This window comes from Chrysoperla carnea, chromosome 1 (assembly GCF_905475395.1).
Source record: "Chrysoperla carnea chromosome 1, inChrCarn1.1, whole genome shotgun sequence".
Classification (NCBI taxonomy): domain Eukaryota; kingdom Metazoa; phylum Arthropoda; class Insecta; order Neuroptera; family Chrysopidae; genus Chrysoperla; species Chrysoperla carnea.
The window spans coordinates 24,501,341-24,521,552 of record NC_058337.1 but is presented as its reverse complement, the minus strand read 5'-3'; the positions used below and the strand labels follow the sequence as shown (position 1 = coordinate 24,521,552).

Here is a 20,212-nt window from a genome sequence, read left to right as displayed (position 1 = left end):
ATCAATATCAGGTTAAATCTACCAGACTAATGTATTTTATGGAAAAGGAGTGCCGCTTGTTATAATTTTCTTTATAGGAAAATGTTTGTCACGCTTTTAACTAATGAATATTAGTTTTCCAAGTTAATCTCAAGAAAATTAGCTTTGTTCCTACCCTATCCTTATATATTATAAATGCGAAAGTAAGCATGTTTGTTTGTTTGTTTGTTACGTTTTCACGATATAACTAGCGAATGGTTTTTGATGAAATTGTACAGCAATATAGCTGATATATCAGAATAGCACATGAGATATAATTTATAAAGATATATTTAAAAAAAAATAAATAATTCAATTCAATTTGACATTTACCGTTTTTTAAATTTATACAGAAATCTTTAATTGATGGTTCAAAATGATGATTATAGATGGACCAAATCTATAATCATCATTTTGAACCATAAATTAAATATGACCAACTATTCTAGTATACTCAATGAATTATGACTATTTTAACAAAATTGAAAACTGTTTATATCAAGAGAAGATGTAGGCTTTAAAGCGGCGGTTTTTACTTTTAAGCTTAGTGAAGCGGGCGGGTATCAATCTAGTTACGTAATAAAGCATTCCTTTAAGAACACTTCAATTTACAACGCAAAATTTAAAACAGCTCCAATCTAAAAATTTTACTCCGTAAGAGATATTCAAAAATTTATGAGAATGCATTAACACGATTTAAAGATGATTCTAAGAAAACGTGACTTTTTAGGAACGTCCTTAAGTTTATATTTAATTTATAATTTATACTCAATCTTTATGAATATATATGAATTCAATAATTTTTTAAAAAAATTTGCAGTAAGTAATTTTGTGGGTCTTTTTACAGTTATTGAATGAAATCGACTAAAAATAAGTACTTACAATAGCTCGAAATATTTTATTCAAAAATAATATATTAAAAATTCCCAAGATCAACCAAAAACACATTGAAAATTCTCCATAATCATTAGAGGTGGTTATTAATTAACATTTCTATGAGAATTAAATTTAACTTTGAAACTAACAAATAAAAAAAATAATTCTTTTTAAACAAAGAGTTTTATTAACAAAAATTTATTAAATATTTCTGCATTCATGAATTATTTATGTCAGATGATAATAAAAACTCTTACGGAACAGAACAAAAAATTGTTTTATTAGTACAGTGACATTATTTTAGTTTTCAATCAATTTTTCTCTTATGAATCATAATTTTATTAAATTTTCAACGTCATATGTACATCTATGTTCAATAAAAAGGAACTTAATTAAACTTTAATTAGATATAATTTAGTAATATAAAAAAGTTCGCCTTTATCTTATATTTAACGAGTCCGATATGAACTTTTGATGACCCTGCAGTAAGTGTAGATCAAATTAAGGTGTCCTTTCCTTTTTGTTCCAGTAAACGGTTACAATATTCCATCCTGTATATATTTCGATTTTCAAACGCCAAAATCACATCAAATTTCATTTTAATTGGGAAAAAATGGAGTCTGATTGGAATTAAAAGATACAATAAAAATCGATGTCTCTTAACGCAATAAAATATATGTTTATCATTATTACACTATTATCAACAATTTTGATTGTAAAAACGACTACTCCAACTTTTATTCTATTGTGATTTGTCAAATAAGTATATGACATTTAGTTTTAAAATGAGGTGCGACTTTAAATCATACGTGACTCCAAAATACTGAGCTGAACTACACTAATTTAATTAATTATCTTAAAACATATCCGAGAATATTTTTAAAATCTGAACGCGGATGTTAAAAATGGACCTTTTATCAGGTCACCCAGTTGATCATTTTCATAAAAAAGATTGCTCTCCTGTGTTGTTGTTATTTGTAATTTTTGATAAATAATTTTCTTGTAAATTTTGTACTTTATCGTTATATTTTTTTATAAAATGGATTGAGCAGACTCTCATTCTTGAGGTGTGTTTTGTTGCCGAAATTCCCAGTTTATTTCCCCCTCCTTTTTAATTTTTAGGAAATTCATTAAAAATAACATTGTGTTTGTTTATGAACTTTATTTGATATGTTCTTTCGAACTTTTCAATTACTGTTACTAAAATAACATTTACTGAATTACAAACAGCTACACGGCAATATTTTTTTAAAAAGGCATTTTATTTGATACCCAAAAAAATTTGTGTATGCCAAAACAAACCAAAAATGATATATTCAAATATAGCTAGCCTGAATCATTTAGTCGCAGGTAACCATAATTATGGCGAAACATTAATAGTAGAGTAAAATTACGCCTTGTGTATGGATTAAAAGTTCGGGCAGCGAAACTTTGGGGTTTTTCTTTTCACATCAAAATAAATATTTTTTGAAATTTTTTACTTTCCCGGAGTGGTGCAACATGTTTAACCAACAAAATGGCGTCAAAAATAGAATTTTTTTCAGAAATTTTATCATTTTTATTTTATATTCGCAAAAGGAGACATCGGTGCATATCCTAATTTGGTAGGTTTGTAGTCAATGTTAAGAACTACTCCTCATATTTGTGGGGGGGGGGGTTCGTCTCTTCCCTTCCCAGTTATATATATATGTATACATACATATGGTAAAACAGTTTATTTGACTGTAACTTGAAAAATATTTGATTGATTTTAATGAAACTAATATCAATAGTAGGTTTTATTACTTACAACTTTCGGTTAAAATTTTTTAGCGAAATCCGTTAAATAGTTCGGCCAAAATTTCCAAATTTAGTGAATTGTTTAAAATGGCTGCCATTTTGTCCTACGAGGTTAAATTTTTTTTAAATTGTAGCATTTTTTTGCTTAGTTTTACTCCAGTATAAATCTATATAACATTCTACGTTTATAGAATGTTCGTGACCCCAAACACTAAAGTTTCTTGGAGTCACGAATATGTGAATTTTCCGAATTGTTGAATCTTAATAAAAAATAAAACATAAAATAGACCTAAATCGGCGAATATTAGATGTTCTCCTTAAAAAATAAGGAAAATTCCCTTACTCTACCCATTTGATATTTTATTTCAATTCTAAAATATATATAAAATTTTTAAATGCCGGATATATAAGATCATTTTATTGAATTTGAGTGTCAATATGCACGTATTTAATAGTGATGTGCCGAATGTTGTAGTTTGTACATTCGCGAATGTGAATATTTATCTCCAATTTTTGCAAATTTTATCTTTAAAATGAAGCGATCACAAATTTTTATACATTTAAGGTAGTATAGCAATATCGAAACTATACAATTCTAGTCAAATCGTCTAGTCAAGTAATAATTTATTTTTCAATCTATCTAAAATAAAAATAATAATAATTTATATTAATATGAGAAATACTAAGCAGTAACAACTTTAGTATAATTTTTAAGTTGGTATTAGTGTATTACTGGTAAATATAACCAAAGAATATAGATAATGGGTGCGTTTAGCAGAAAAAAGCGCTAGGAAGCGCTTGTAAGCAAAATGGCGATTGTTAAGCGGTAAGCGCTGTCAAATAGTAAATAGCTATATTCCTCTAGGACGCTAAGTTAGCATTAACCGGGGAGCCTAACCTAATTTAAATATATGTTTGTAAATTATTCATATTAAAAAATTACCAATAATGAATAATATATTAAATAATGTTGTGAATGATGAAGAAGAGATGGAAGATATTTAAATAATAATAATTGTGTCAGCGCAACTGAAGTTAGCAAACATGTCCTGGCCGAAAACTGTACAGTTTGTTTTTCAGCGCTAGTAAGCGCTCTCAAGCGCTTTTTTCTGCCAAACGCACCCAATGTGTTTATCTGTTTGATATAATTTAAAATGTCAAATATGTATAGTGTTAAATTTCAAATTATTTTGAGTAAACAAGCACCCATTTTTTGCTATAGGTAAACTGTGTCAACTTTTCAAACATTAACCATTTTCGGTATTGCAAAGGCAAATTATCCTTTAACTGTGACTCTCGATCGCTATACTACCTTAATTACCAAAATTTTATTTACAAGAATATTAATAATTCTATTGATCAAGTGTGATAATTGTTTAGTTTATATTTCATTATATAATTTATGTTACAAATTTATCACTTTTTTATCCAAACATGCAAAGTTGTTTTTTCATTATAAACTCATGCACAGTTTCATTTTTTTTTTCTTTTAATCAATCGCATAATTCCTTGCGAATGCGAATTTTAAGAAATATGCGAATATTCTGAACATCACTAGTATGTTGTAGTATGTACGTAGTGTCAGTGGGTTCACATTTATTGTATTCTGTTTAAATTTCATATCTGTGTTGTGTAATATATCATTTAATATTTACTTCAAAACGATTTCGAATAAAATGGACATTCAATTCTAATTATGATTTTCCTTCCAAAAAAAATGGGCAATAACGCTTATTAGATTAGCAGCGGCCACGAAAATCTTCCAAAGTTATAGGCAGAGCAGGGACCGTAAAATCATTCCTGAAAGCATCATATTTTCAGAAAACGTGGCATTCTTTAAGACAATGTGCAAACAGTTAGGTTTCACTTTTCTGTTGCTCATGACGTTGGGCAATCCTGTTTAATTAACATTAATTAATTTCAAATTAAATTAAAATTTCATTGTCTCGATAATTTTCGATTTTTGTAACATTCATTAATAATTCTCAATTTTCAAAGTTTGTGAGCACACACTACTAACAATAAAAAAAAATCCTCAAGTATTGAAATTATCCGAAAATCGATTACATCGATTTTTTGCTCAATATTAGGATTATCTAACTGGCAATATCAAACTGCTCCAATATCCAAAAAACGCTATTTTTTTAATTCTTATTGTACATAGGGATGAATTTGACTTATAATACCTATTTTAATTTTAGAACATCCCCAAAATTATCCTCAAACATTAAAATTAATTACAAATCGGCAACACTGTTTTTTTACTTAACATTACATTTAAGTAAAAAAACTTTGGCAGGTCAAATTCGTTAAGCAGTCGGATGTAAACTCTATTACTTTTAATTTTTCCAAACAATTCGGGCACTTTTCTGTAATTATTTTTATTAAATACATGAAATGGACTTTTCACGGAATTTTTTGTTTATTTTCTATCTTTTTTAGTTAATTTTAAATCTAGGATCTTTTCCAAACTACTTCAAATAAATAACGATGTCTACTTTTTTCTAAAATTAACTCAATTTTCTTTACAATTTTTGTTTGAAATATCTAAGTAAACATATTAAACAATTTCAAAAAATAGATACTAATAGTACTAATGTAAGACACATTGTAGAGATAATTCTTAAAAACAGAAGGGCATTAGTGTCTGTTGGCATATTTATGTCTAGTCCGTACACATCTGTTAGAATAATTAAAAATAATTCGTAAAATAGGTACAAACAATAAATTCCCCCTTTCAATTTCACTCAACCCTAACAGAATGTTCAATTTATATGAAATATACAATAATATCTTTGATAATGATACTAAAAACCAACACAGTTTTTATCGGGAAAAAACCGATTGCATACAACAGTCAACTTAACCAATGTTTACAAAACAGGTTGATGTAAAGAAGCCAAGAGTGTTGTGTATTAAAAACGTCATCAACTTCAAGAAACAAAAAAAAAAAAAAACAATATAAATAAAAAAAACAATTGCTTACCATTTCTGGAGACATCGAGTTCGACAAGATTCTCGAAATTTTGTATATCTGGTGGTAAACGATGGATTTCATTATCACTTAAACCTAACTTTCTTAAACGGTATAAACGGAAGAAATTCTGTAAGAAAACAAAAGACTCATTGAATTTGGATTTATATGTACGTGTAGAGTGTCTCAGGGCGATGTCAAGGTTGTTGATTTATTGTGAATATTTTATATACCTTTGGAAGTTCACGTATATGATTTGCATCAAGTAGTAATTCCTCTAAACTCCTTGAATAACGTAGAATATCTTCAGGAACTGTGGGTAGTGAACAATGACGCTTGTCAACATATTCTACTTGTCGATTACAGCCTTTGAATATAGGTATACAACGAAACATGACGTATTCACGTGTTTAAAAAACCGCACATAATTTCATATAACACTTAAAATACATTTATTTTAAAACACTATTTATTGATATTTAACACTTTTTGTGAAAAACGTACACATACTTTTAAAATTTATTTTTTGGAATTTTTTTTATAACGTATTTGCAAACAGTGAAAAGTAGCAAGAAATTATTTTTTATTAACTATTTTTATTATTACACGAATCAACTCACTAAAACACTGACTGCACACATAAGTCGTCTGTCTTTACAACAACTGGAGCTCAACAACACCGCTAGGTAACGACACAAGCGCTCTTACTATGTTCCCGTACCTCAACTTTACATTTGACGCGCCTATCATGTGTATTCGTTTGTAAATTCCTTTGCGCATAGTCGTCATATTCATTTCTTTTCAGTATCTTTTGTGAGCCCTCTTGTGTATAAAATGTCAACCTATTTACAGTCGGTAATATAGAAAATGATATACAAAATGTAAGACTGATATCACTAATACAGAGTGATACAAAATTAACTTTATAGTTTGAATTCCTTTAAGTAGCTGGTGCAGAAGAAGATTCTTGTATATAATGAAGAGAGTATTTTAATTGCGAAACTCAGTGATAAGTTTCTAACGAAAATATCCTTTTTGAGCAAAGTGTTCGCAGTAACGTCTAGATATGTACTCGTATGCATATACGTGTAGAAAAAAATATATCCAAACAAAAAGTATACTTATTAATCAAAAAACTTGCTAGCCGTAGCCGTTATACTGGCGTGGTTCTAGAATTTGTTTTCCGGAGGGGGTCACAATATTTAAAAAAAAATCAAAAATAACCAAATAAACAAAGCAAACCGAATTTTTTGAATGAATTAAAAACAAAGCCAGAATAACCTTATGCAAAAGCCTACTCAATTTGTTTTACTAAAAAATTCATAGAGCAAATAATAAAAAAATCAGTATTGTATAAGAAAATCAGTAATTTTGTTGATTCAGTCATTTTTAAATTCCAATTTTTCCAGAAGTGCAAAAAAGTGAGTTAATTTTGGTCACTTGGTTAGTTTCCGTTTTTTTAGTTTGCAAAAAGTAGGTTTTGTTCGTTTGGTTTTTTTTTTTGTTTTTCAGTGTAAAAAAATTGGTTTAGATTTATTTTTTGAAATGCAGGCTGGTTTGGGAGGGGGGGGGTTCTAAAGAAAATTTTAGATACTCCAGATGTCACGATACCATAATCAATAAATCGATAGAGTGTACCCAAAAAGTTCATAAATGTATTATTAATTTCACTTCCCTTTAATTATTTCATTGTTTTGCTACTTAAAATTTATTAATTAGTATTCTTGTCAAATAATTTTCATGTTAGTAGTGAAAGGTTCGATTACCATTTGTTTAAATTTAAGACATGACTTACCAAAATATATTTATTCGATAGGAAGTAAATTACACAAATTTCATCAACCAAATAAAAAAATCGACACATTTTTTAAATCGTTACGTTTAGTTTGATTAAAAATTTTTTAAAAGCTAGGATTATACCATGTATACCTATGAACTAAATCAAGATATTGTAATAGGTACTCATACAATCTCCTAATTAGTCCATTTCCGGTTGTCCGTCCATTTGTTCATCCGCCAACACGATAACTCAAAAACGGAAAGTCAACACGATGATTCAAGTAGATTTTTATAGCGTGCTCAGGACGAAGAGTTCGTAAGTGAGCAAATCAGGTCAATTGGATCTTGCTCTAAACCGTAAGAGATAGAACAAAAGTTTTAGTGTAAAAATATGACTAAGAGTGACTATCTTTCTTTACTCACATTACGTAAAAAAAAAAAAAAAAATTATTACGAAATTAACACTGTATATAGATGGTATTTCAACAATTAACTCAGTCAATTGTTTGCTTTCACTTGTTGTTTTTTGTAATTAATACTATTCTGTGATTTTTATTTTTGCAAAATTGGAGCATATATAATTTTTTTATATACATTTATTTATTATGATTGCAATAATTTAAATACCGACTTTTTTACATTTTTTTACAAGATGTTCTTATATAGAAAATAAAGAAAAAATAAATAAATAAATTAATAAGGTATCAATTTCAACAGTTCAGTTTCCAAGCAAATTTTACAGGTAAAATTGGTAACGCAAACTCTTCATTATTTAAGTTGTTTTATACTACTTATTATTTTCGATATGACTGAGCTATCAGTTTCAGTGATAAATTTGAAATTGGAAAAAGAATGCTATCAGATCAGAGGAAGTAACAGACAGATACTATGTTAGTTTGATTTTATGACTTTTAAAATTCGTGCAATATACCTACGTCTTTTTTTTTTATGTAAAAATTATGATATGCACGTAGGTAAATGATTTTCATTTTCAAATCATAGAAGGAATATTTATTGTATTTTATATAATTCGTAAAATTAATTATTATTAATATTTTCTAATTTGTGTTAATATTAGCCTAGTTAGCTTATTACATAAAAAATAGCATCGAAACATTTTATAGTAATAATTGAGACGAACTAGTATATCTAGGATTGCCACTTCAAAGTTCCACCTTGTAAGTCAATAAACCAGAGAGTCGAGAGATAGTGAAATTAATCTAATTTTACCAAAGATTATAATACTGTTCGATATTTTTGATTTTTTTTTCACCCCGTTTTTCCATAATTAAGTATTTAAATAAACATCTTTCAAGGAACTTAAAATAAAAGCTGTTCACAATTATCAAATTTACCTGAAACAAATAATATTTTTTTCTGAGCTCTGGATAATTTATGTTGATATCGGGAGTTGGGAGGGACTACACGCTCAATTTCGGGAGTCTCCCGATCAAATATGGAGCGGTGGCAAACCTAAATATATCTTGTACCATCGTATATACAAGATAGAACACTATGTATTTCATATTAAATTCGTTTTTAAAAGAAAAACAAATAGATCTTCGTTAAGGGACTTCGTTAGAGCCTTAGTAATATATTTCCGACGGTTACCCCTTCGATTCCGGAATGCTAAAAATTGTAGTATATCCGTCAGATAAGTGAATAAGCATGATTATCACAAATGACGGAATAAGATAATATTGATGACTCTACCTGAATATTAAATATATATGCGATTGAATCTTAAATGATATGAAAGTTGCCTATTTTTACACAAACCGTTGAAAATGTTAAAATGCAATTGCTATATGTATGAAAAAATATTATTTATTATATTATTAAATTTATGGTCTACTGTCAATTTAAATAGCAATTTGAAGTGTTTTTTCAAATCAAAAAGAAAATTAAATTTCCTTAAACATCCTCATACCAGAGAAATACCCAGATGTCGATACGAAATAGTATGATAAATACTAAAATAGTGAATATAATAAGTATGTAACCGTTAAACGAGAGCATCGAATGTACATTAAAATAGTGATCAATAATCACAAGGTCTTGTGGCGCAACGGATAACGCGTCTGACTACGGATCAGAAGATTCCAGGTTCGAATCCTGGCAAGATCGAATAAATTTTTTTTAATTTAAAAAAAATTTTTGAATTAAACTGAAATCATGTCTTCATAAAAATCATCAACTTCGCCTCCTTGTTTATGTAAACTGGTAGACAAGTTATGGAATCCAATGAAAAAATGATAATAAAAGTAAATCAAAATAAGTAACGAAAATTTTTATTATCCTGTAACTTGAAAAGAATTATTGAACTGAATCCAACAAGTCTATGCTTGTTCATAACCAATAAAAATCCAGTCACCATTTATTGTGTCCACAGACTACAGACCCAGTTTTACATAGTAAGTATTGTTATTCAAACTAAATGCAAATTATGCTAAACTAACGCAACGAGTATATTACAGTAAAAATGTTTTTTTTATTGACTTCAAATGAAGACACTATTCAAACAATATTTAGAGAAATATTTAATGTAGATTTACAAATATTTACCGTATATATTGCAAAAAATATTAAATTTATTTGGGTGTGACTGTTTAAAGTTTGACCAATAACATTCTGATTTGAGGCTGCTATCTCTTCGATTACATTTTGGATTGGAGTTTCCAGTCTTCGTATATAGCTATACGAAAGTATAATTTTTGTTCTTTCAAAAAGAAAAAACTTTACATTATATCAATAAAACTAGCCCATAAAAACCAAGTTTTTATTATGCTCCAATTTGAAGAAACCGTTAAAATTTCGAAAAATGCAAAATCAGACCTAATATAATTAAATTTTTTTAAAGGAAAATTGCTGCTTGCAAAGTTTTAGCTCGATTAAAACGGGGAAAAGGGTTAAAAATCGATCCAAAGTTTTTTCAGCAGAGAAGCAGACAAGCAGACACTACGAGTTAAAAGAAAAAGAGTTAAAATCTAAAAACACTTCAATAAGATGAGTGGTCGCAAAAATAAATCGTTTGCTAGACTGAAAAACAATGTAAAAAATGAAATTTTTGTGTCTACCAAAATTCTTAATTAATCATTAAATTTCCTTGTAGAAATCTTGGAGTTATTGGAGATTATTCTGAGCCTCAATTTTAAAAACCCAATTTTTTGTAATCTAGTTCGTTTCAAAAAAGCAATTTTTCCTATTTAGTAAAAGCAAACCAGATTAATAGAATTGAGACATTCGATAAAATCTTTAGTTTAGAAATGAAATAATCTGCAATAACTAAATAATTTAAGAATTTTGGTAGTTTAAAAATTTCATTTTTAACATTAAGAACGATCGTTTGACGTTTTTTTTTCCAAACATAAGAAACAGCAGTAAACAATTTTAATCTATCATGGCTAATAGCTCTTTTTGTAATTAACCAATCAATTTTTTGGTGGGGGACATCCTGTTTTGACATCAAATTGGACCCAGCTCTCCGGGTTGCTTTAATAGTCAATTTTGATTCTTAAAGGTAAGAGATAGAATAACACTCTAATTTAGAAAGGTGCAAACATTTTTTTATTCCACTTTTTCGAAAATCGTTAGCTTTCAGAGTGATCGCTACTTAAAAATATGTCATTATTGCGTTTAATCGAAACAACTTGACAAACTTTCGACTAAAGCATTTTTTGTAGCTAGCGTGTTTTCTTTTGATTAAAAGCATTAATGACATTTTATTTGAATCGCATTTTCTCCGAAAGCTAACGACTTTCGAAAATATGTTTAAAATAAAAAATGTTAGTTTTTTGTGAGGATCAACTTTCTAATTTAAAGTGTTATCTCTTACCTTTTAGGATATAAATTGATTATTAAAGTAACCCAGAGACCTAGGTCCAATCCAATCTTATACATAAAAACTTTTCTTTTGAATCACTTCCTTCTTCTATCTATTAGAAAAAACCGCATCCAAATTCGTTGCGTAGTTTTAAAGATCATAGCATACCTAAGGACATAGGGGTAGACAGCGGGAAACGACTTTGTTATATACTTTGTATTGAAGTAGGCCCAAAAAACTATTTATTATCGGCGACACCGGTTTTGAAGAAATGTGCAGTTGGTAGCCCCAATCTGATTTCGAAAAAAATATAGCTTAATTGAAAAAACTGTCGATTATTCGAAAAAATACTTTTGAATTTTTCTTTTTCATATACACAAAAATTACACAAATGTTCTTTTATCTAATACTAGCTTGATACCCGCCCGCTTCACTGGGCTTAAAAGTATATAAAAGCCACCGCTTTATAGCCTCCACATGTCTTGATCTCAGTTATCCCCCTTCCATAACACTTGAAGGGGTTGTTTTACGTAGCTAAAAGATATGCATAGTTTTAAATTTTTTAAATTGTAAAATAGCTATAATTCATTGAGTATATTAGAAAAGGTGGCTCTGAATTGTTGGACATTTACTATTTTAAATTTTTACAGAAACCTTTGATTTAAAATAGTAAATGTCAGATTAAATTAAATTTTTTTTTTTCTTTTTTTATATATCTTTATAAATTATATCTCATGTGTTATTCTGAAGTATTAGCTATATTGCTGTACAGTTTCATTAAAAACCATTTGCTAGTTTTAGCGTGAAAGCGTAACAAACAAATATCCTTACTTTCACATTTATAATATATAGGGATTCGAACTACCACAGAAATCTATGATGTTCAAGTTTCATACTTGACTGTAGATATGTACACATATGCACCGATTATCTTACTTTAAAATAATCGTGATTTTCGACTTCAAGTTTCACAGTGATTAAATGAATTGCAGCATTATTATCATATCCGTGAATATGTCCCAGTTTCTGTTTCCATAGAAAATTTTGATTAGCAATTAGTGGTGTTGGTTTAAGGCAACGGAGACGTGGATATTCATCACATCGATTCTGAAAATATTCAATGGTTTTTCCTGCTTTTAAATTGATTATGTACAGTATATAATTTGGACGCGGTCATTACGATACACTCTTTATATGAAACACACATTCATTGACATTGTAACCGGATTCAAAATTTTGTGAGAAATCAAAATAATCGAATGCTTCTGTATACTGACATTATATTATTAATGACTAAAATAATAAATCTCTAATTCACCTTAATTACATTTTTTAATTGAACAGTCAAATCACGCTAATTCCAGACAAAAAAAAAATTATTTGAAAGTTTCAATTAAAATTAATCCATTTTAAAATCAATTTAAAAACAAAAATAATTTTTTTTAAATATTATATTACACATACCTTCACCATTGATTGTATATCTATTGTATACAAATCAAATGTGATTAACAGCATCCCCCCACATTAAAAAAATTTTCCTTCCCACTCGAAGTAATGGCTATTTGATAATATCAAATAGAATTTTATTATTTTGAATGTTATAAACTTTTTATTGATTTATTTTAAATTTATTTCAACAATAGTTCTTCATTTTAAAATTTAGTTTACAATAAACAAATAATTTTAATTATTAATTTCAATAATTCGTGAATAAAATTAAAATTGTTTAAATAATATGTAAAATTGATTAAAAAAATGTCGAATATAAAATTATTAATTCAAAATTTTAGTATATTATTATTATTATTAATAATACAATTTATTAGTGCTGAAAATAATTATGTTCAAATTAATAATAATTCATTCTCATCAATGGTGTATTGGTCGGATCGTTTAAATGTATTTAATGAACGAACTTTATTTGATAATTGGTCGAAAAAAAATTTTAATTTAACAACACAACAATGTGATTTGGATATATTCAATTATTTAAGTGCGTTACGTAATGGATTTGCATGGGCAATGAGAAGTAAGTATTTTTTGTTTTTTGAAAACATTTAAGGATTTATGAGCACGGCAGTGGAGGCACAAATTTAATAATTTTTTTTTTCAATTTTGATGATAAATTTTATTATAACTTGACGATATAAGACCAAAAGTAAGAATACAATTTTTCGATATCTAGCGTAATTTTCAAAATATCGAAAATTTTGTTTATTATTCATCTTACAATTTTTCGAAATTTGGCACATATCGAAAATTTTGTTCTTATTTTTCGTCTACATTCATGAAGTTATAACAAAATTCATCATCAAAGTTGAAAATAAGATAAAATAATTTCAACCCTAAATCTACCCTGCTCTTACATCCCTTATATGGACGGAGACACTTTTTTTTTCTTTTCTATGCCATTGCTTATATGTTTAATTTTTTTTTAAATTCATTTCATTCATTCCAAGTGAAAATTATCAAAAACTTTCAAAATATGTATGTCGTTTAAACCGATTTTTAATGACTTTTTTCTTAAAAATTTGCATGGATACCTAAGCTGAAATTTTAACCACATGTTCTTTGAGTAAAAGTCTGCCTATAAAAAATTTTGATTCTTTAATCAAACATTGTTGTCATATTCATACATCCATAAATAGGTTTGAAATATAATTTTAACTAAAAAAAAAATAACTAAAAACACGCTTTTGTAAAGAGCTGAACTAAAAAGTAGAAAAAATTTCTTTAAATTAAAAAAACATTTTATCGTAAAAATGCGTGGGATGCTAAATTTCAATTATTGTAAATATTTTATAGATAGATATTGGTAAAAGTAAAATCATTATAAAATATCTTAAAAAGCACCCCACGCTTTTTTCGATAAAATGATTTTTTTTTAATTTAAAGAAATTATTTTCTAGCTTTTAGTTCAGCTAGTTACAAAAGAGGGTTTTTTAAACTATTATTTTTTTTGCGATTTTAGTTTTTTAGACTTTTATATTTATCAAAAATTCAATATAAATATGGTGGGAGCGCAAGTAAATGTATATATTTTCAGATATGGAAAGCGTAAATCGTGATAATCCTGATCAGGATAATCAAAAAAACTTAATTAAATTAAATTATTATATGTTATTTTTGAAGGGGTTCAAAATCATGTTCAAAGTTTACGTTACATACTAACATACGTATGAAGCTAATAAAAGCGTGTAAATAACGTCTAAGTACACTAAGCTTTTTTATTGAACTAAAAGTAAGAAATAGATGATACCTCAGGATTAATCCTTTGGTGTGCACCAAAATGATCACATTTGAGTATAGAACGTCAAACGCCTATAAGTAGAAATGACCGTAGAAATTTTAGCTTTTAAGAGATATCAAGCTGAAATTTATCTCGTGCTGTTTGGGTCTGTATATTTTATCTTGTAAACCGTTAGAGATAGAACAAAAGTTTCAGTGTATAAAATGTTCCTTATAAAAAAAATAGATATAGTCGTTTGAAACATTTTTTCGTAAACATCACTGTTTACCCGTGAGAGCGAAAATTAGGACAAAATTTTGACGTGGGCAAAATCTAGTTACATATATTTTCGTCACTTATTTTTATTTATAATAATGGAGAAATTTTCTAAATGTATCAAATAAAGTTACCTTCAAAATAAAATTAACATTTAATCTAACTGCGCAGATATAACCAATTTGAGGGACAAGCGGCACACATCAATCGATAGCTTGGCCCCTAAAATTTTTATTCGATATAAGTCTATCTTTTATTTAAGACGTTTTCCTTCGCACAGAGGCCTTCACAAAAAGCCTTCTTTCATCCGATTCGTTTTTCCTTTCCTTGATACTACATGTTGTCTAAATTTGCAGACACCTCAAGGGAGGTCTTCTCAAATTTTAATTGTCCTACCTGCCTATAATGCATGCTTTAATAATGTTACAACATGTAAATTAAATTTAATAAAGAGTTATAAAGAATTAAATTTAGTAAAGGGGGTAATCGCCCACTTTGAAAAAAAAAACTGCTTCAAACTCGCGAGAATGATTTTAAATACCAAATTTGTATTTAAATTTTTTGCTATTACGCCAATATAGTAAAATAAGTTTGTGATTCAATAACATTCAACTTAACACCAATTTATAGTATGTTAATACCAATAAAAATAAATATGATTACAAAAATTTCCAATAATTAAAAGGCAATGTTCTAAATTCAAGTTTGCAAAATAAATACAGAGAATCGGATGTATATCAAAAACGTATATTTTAATATAAATCCTTGAAATAATTTTAATACCAAAATGTAAATTTTTAAGAATTTATTACTCTTCAAACTATTTTGAATCGCCGATTTAATAAACCGACAAAAATGTTTATTAAAAAAATGAGAAAATTTATTTTTCTTAACTCATCCAGCATTAATGAAAATTGAATCTCCGTCTTTGTTCATATTGTAAGATTTGGACGATTTCAGTAATTAAGTATTAAAATAAAAAATCTGAATATGAACGTCGATTCAAACACTGATTATTTTGGTTTAAGGCGATTGAAATGTCATTAGCCCATGTGTCAAGCTATGTGAATTTCTTAAAAATGTTCAATGACTATAAATTTTTCTATTTGTGATGGGGTGCGAATACGAGTGTTTTTGCAAATATTGCACTTAGGCATACAGTATGATAAAAAACGCTGTAAATGATTTCACACAAACTTTTATTCCCGCCCTGATTTAAAATTTCATGCTTAAAATGTTTGGATTCCATTTGGGTTTGCGATAAAAATAGGTATAGGTATGTACATTCCAGTGGCGTAGCTCGCCTTGGAGGGGCCTATATCAAAATTGGTTGGGGGGGCCCATTGAGCTGCGGGCCCCCATCAGTTTTAAAAGAAGTTATTTTACAATTGGATCATAATTAGATATAAATCTCTCCAAACTGTAATTTTACTATTGATATTTCACTTTGCAATAAAATATCGATGGTATTTTCTTGTAACCAAATATTATAAGATAGGGATGCATTAATATGCTGCTGTGAGTTTACATGGTTAAATATACATTGTGTAAATTGTTAGTCTGGGGGCCTCTGTAGCCCGGGGGCCCCGTATCATTGTTACGGCTGATACGGCGGTAGTTACGCCCCTCGTACATTCCAAAATTTGTTTCAAAGCATATATATACTGTATTTCAGTAAATTTTTTTCATGCATGAAGTTATATTAAAAAAAAAAATTGTTAATAGTTCGTTTTGTAATTAACCAATCAAAAAAAAAACTTGAACAAAAGTTGCAGGGAGTGTTGGGGGTCATCATGTTCTGACATCAGATTGGATGTAGTTTTCCAGGCCAATTTAGATTCTAAACGGTAAGAGATAGAATAACACCTTATTTTATAAAGTTGATCCTCATATAAAAAATTACAATGCCCAATGCCCTTGATAACTTTTGGCTAAATCATTTTTCTGTAGTTACCGTGTTTTAGTTTAGGTTCAAAATTGGCTGTTAACGTATTAAAGAAACCCGAAGAAATAGGTCCAAACTGATGTCAGAACATGATGCCCCCGATCAAACTCTACATTTTTTGTTGAGATTATTTTTTAACAGGTGAGGCCTCTGGCATGATCTTCAGATATATAGATTAAAATGGTCCAGCCTGTATATAATATTATTAATTATCAAAATACAGTACAATCTCACTAATCCGGTATTTTAGTAGACCGATAAATTCAATAATACAGCAACCTCCGTCCGCGCAAGTTGTAACAAAACAGACCTCAATATTCCTATCTACTTTATTTATTATTAACTAGAGTGATACCCACCGCTTCGCGGTTTAAAAGTAAGGATTGGTAAAGATTGCTCTCGCTTATCCCCTTTCTATAATGGTAAAAATTGTTTTACACAGGTAAAATATATGTATGGTTTTCTAATTTTTAAATAGTATAAAAGTCGTAATTATTCATTGAGTCTATCAGCAAAGATGGCCGTGAAATATTTCATATTGTAATGTCATAGACTACTTTTACAGAAATCTGTAATTTATGGTAATGTCAAATGTCAAATTAAATTAATTAAATTTGACAATTTAATTAAACAAACATGCTTACTTTCGCATTTATAATATAAAGAGATTTTTCTATACAATTCAGAAATCCGAACATTCCAATAATCCGGCACCCTTTGGTTTTAAATACTGCCGAATTAGTGAGGTTCTTCTGTATTAGGCAAGTACTTTTTGTGCTCAGAAATTCATAAATAGGTGCATTAGAAACTTTAAACTAAATGTACAAGTAAAAATGTAACTTATCTTGTGCTGTGCGAACGTGCCAAATTTCGCATATTCACAACAACAAACATTTTTAATTTCTTGATAGAAAATTTTTATATTCACTCCGAAAATGAAAATCAAAAGATTCCTGATATACATATATTCACGGTTTGAGATGAGTACAACTACAAACATAAAAACCTTAAAAACACGTCTTTTTGGAAACGTACGGGACATGTGTGTATTTTGTAATGAGTTTACTCTTTTAGAATCGAATTTCCCGGAAGGCCCGGTATGAAAAAAAATGAAGAGTAAAATCTAGTGATCGAATGACCTCATTACTTTCTTGGAGCGAAACCTATCGTGCGCACACTTCACTTTGTAGTGTTGCGTGTGTATAACTAGTACACTTGACACTTGTATGTTGTCGAGAAAGCATCTATTGTTTAAAACTGACAATAACCTGACGCACCCACCAAACTATACAGCCCTTAAGAAGTAATTTTTTGATTTTCCATTCCATTTTGGAAATATAAGAGTGGAAAATTAAAAAAAAATCATCCTGTAAACAGAAATATTTTCTATTTTAAGGGTCTAAAATACATAATTTGGAATTTCTCTGATAGTATAAGTAGCAAAATCAAATGTATCATCTCCAAGATTCCAGAAAACAAACAGATTCCAGAACAAATTTCTTAATACATTCAATAATTTACTTCACCAGAAAGCTATTGGTCTAGTCTCTAAATATCATTTTAGCTATGGCTGGTTAAATACGTAATAAGTAATCCTCTTTAAATTAGCGATACTTTAATATTGACTTATTGGCGGTACTGTTATTAGATAATTTTACCGGAAGAATGATAGAACCATTAAACTATACAATTAACGCTTGCATATAATAAAAAATAATTGTATAAAAAATGTACCCGAATAATATCTATGGACGTATACTATAATTAATAGTACAAGTTTCCATAGCAGTACCTAATACCTAATTATAATTGGTCATATTTAAAAAAAAAAGATTTGTAATTCCGCCGCTGCTTCTCTTTGCCCCCCATTGGCCACGTCTTCCGTAGAGAAATGATTTTTTAATCGAATTTTTACGATTTTGTTCGGAAAAATGAAGAAAATATAAAAAAAATTATTTGACCTTAAAAGTTCAAGTAAAATCGGATTTTTTTAACGTACTGATTATCTGTTCTGTCTATTGAAAGGTGTGAGACTGTCAGTTTGTTTGGCACTAATTTTCCCTGTGACTGAATCTGATATACCAAAAAACATAATTCAAAAGAGATTTGGACCGGTGAAAACGTTTTTGCTACGATTATATTAGCCTCAAAATATGCATGAATATTGTAGAATCAATTTTATAACCGGAATTTTTTGTTGCTGCTAATGCGCGGCGTTTTGACTTTAGCCATATTAACCCCTTTTTTTTTAAATATAAATTTATTATACACTGTTCCAATATTTTAAAACTCTATCTCCCCGCTATTTTCGAACACCTACAGCTTTTAAGTTTAAATGAGTTGAAATTCGGTAAGTTGAATTATTTACTAAGAAGAACTATATTATAAAAGTGGCGGTTTTTTAAGCAATTTGAAAGGGATTCCTAGACGAAAAACCTCATTTTTAACGTTTTTATGGCTTTGCGCATCTGAACAGAACAAATTAGGCTAGAAGGTCGGCTATTAAGTTTGGGTTAGTATCAAAGAAGTGCCTGTCGGTAGTGTTAAATCCCAAGTCTCCTTTCTCCCTTTTTTCATGACGAAATATTGTGGATTTTCGCTGTTTTAAGGTAGTACCAGCATGGTATTTGCAGTTTCTATGTTAAAGCAATGGTACAATTTTTTTTTCGACAGAATTTAACGAAAAATTAAATTTAAGAATTTAATAATGCTTACTATTAATTCCCAAAGTTTCAGAAATTTTGACCGTTTAAAATGGGAAATAATTATGCCAACGTCCCAATTTCGATCAATTTACGTCAAAATTAATATCTCGAAAGTGAAAATTAATTTCTAAATTTTTTTTTTAGAATTTTATTGTATAAACATTTTTTTCTACTTTTTCTTCAATATATAATAATATCATAAAAAATAGTTAGAGAGACCGGACATTTTACATGCTTTAAATGGGACATGACCCTCAAAATCGCGAACTTTGTCTTTAAATATCTCGCGATCTAAACGGTCAAAAATTATGAAATTTTAGGAATTCATAAATAAAGCTATTATAAACCCGAGAAAAAAAATTCGGCCAAATCTGTCGAAAAGTGATTTCATGCTGGTACTACCTTAAAGTCTTTACATTCTTCTGAGTTAATGACGTTAAGAAAATGCTTTTTGGCACTTTTTGATGTAAATACTTCATGTGGTCAAAGAAATGAAAAAACAAACATCCAATAACAAAATAAAGCAGTTAATAATAAGAAGCAGGAAAAAACCTTTAGTAATGGAGCTCAGCTCAGCTGTTGAGTCTTTTTATGTTTACTGACGTGTTTTTTACTGCTATGGGAACTTAAAGTATTAAATAGAAAACTGTAATACTAGGAGTTTTATAACGTCTATAAAATGTTTTGTAAGTACTTACTAAAAGTAATAATTAAAAAATAATCATATTCAACACGCCACAAAGAATATCATCCTGTATTCAATGACAATAATTTGAATAGCCATATAGAATATCTATCAACTTTC

The 20,212-nt window shown here is 28.3% G+C and overlaps 2 protein-coding genes and 1 non-coding gene across 9 annotated transcripts in view; 2 read left to right on the top strand and 1 right to left on the bottom strand.

Annotated features, from left to right (window-relative positions):
• Positions 1–6,339, bottom strand: part of LOC123305000 (protein lap4) — a 236,780-nt gene extending 230,441 nt beyond the window's left edge. For 4 of the 7 annotated variants that reach the window (XM_044886584.1, XM_044886585.1, XM_044886587.1 and 1 more), the window contains exons 1-2: positions 5,881–6,338; positions 5,660–5,777 (exon numbers count right to left, since the gene is read on the bottom strand). In XM_044886584.1, coding sequence (XP_044742519.1) covers positions 5,660–5,777; positions 5,881–6,042 — 280 coding nt within the window. In that variant the 5' untranslated portion in view covers positions 6,043–6,338. Of the gene's footprint in view, positions 1–5,659; positions 5,778–5,880 lie in introns of all 7 variants that reach the window. The other 3 variants (XM_044886588.1, XM_044886589.1, XM_044886590.1) reach the window with 2 other exon arrangements.
• A 3,141-nt stretch (positions 6,340–9,480) lies between these two features.
• Trnar-acg lies at positions 9,481–9,553 on the top strand. The gene has a single exon. It is a non-coding gene; the product is annotated as a tRNA-Arg (tRNA).
• Positions 9,554–13,197: 3,644 nt separating this feature from the next.
• The window catches only part of LOC123295684 (nose resistant to fluoxetine protein 6-like), a 30,139-nt gene continuing 23,124 nt past the window's right edge, over positions 13,198–20,212 (top strand). The window contains exon 1 of the mRNA XM_044877146.1: positions 13,198–13,281. Within this exon, the coding sequence (XP_044733081.1) occupies positions 13,275–13,281 (7 nt within the window). The 5' untranslated portion in view covers positions 13,198–13,274. The remainder of the gene's footprint in view (positions 13,282–20,212) is intronic.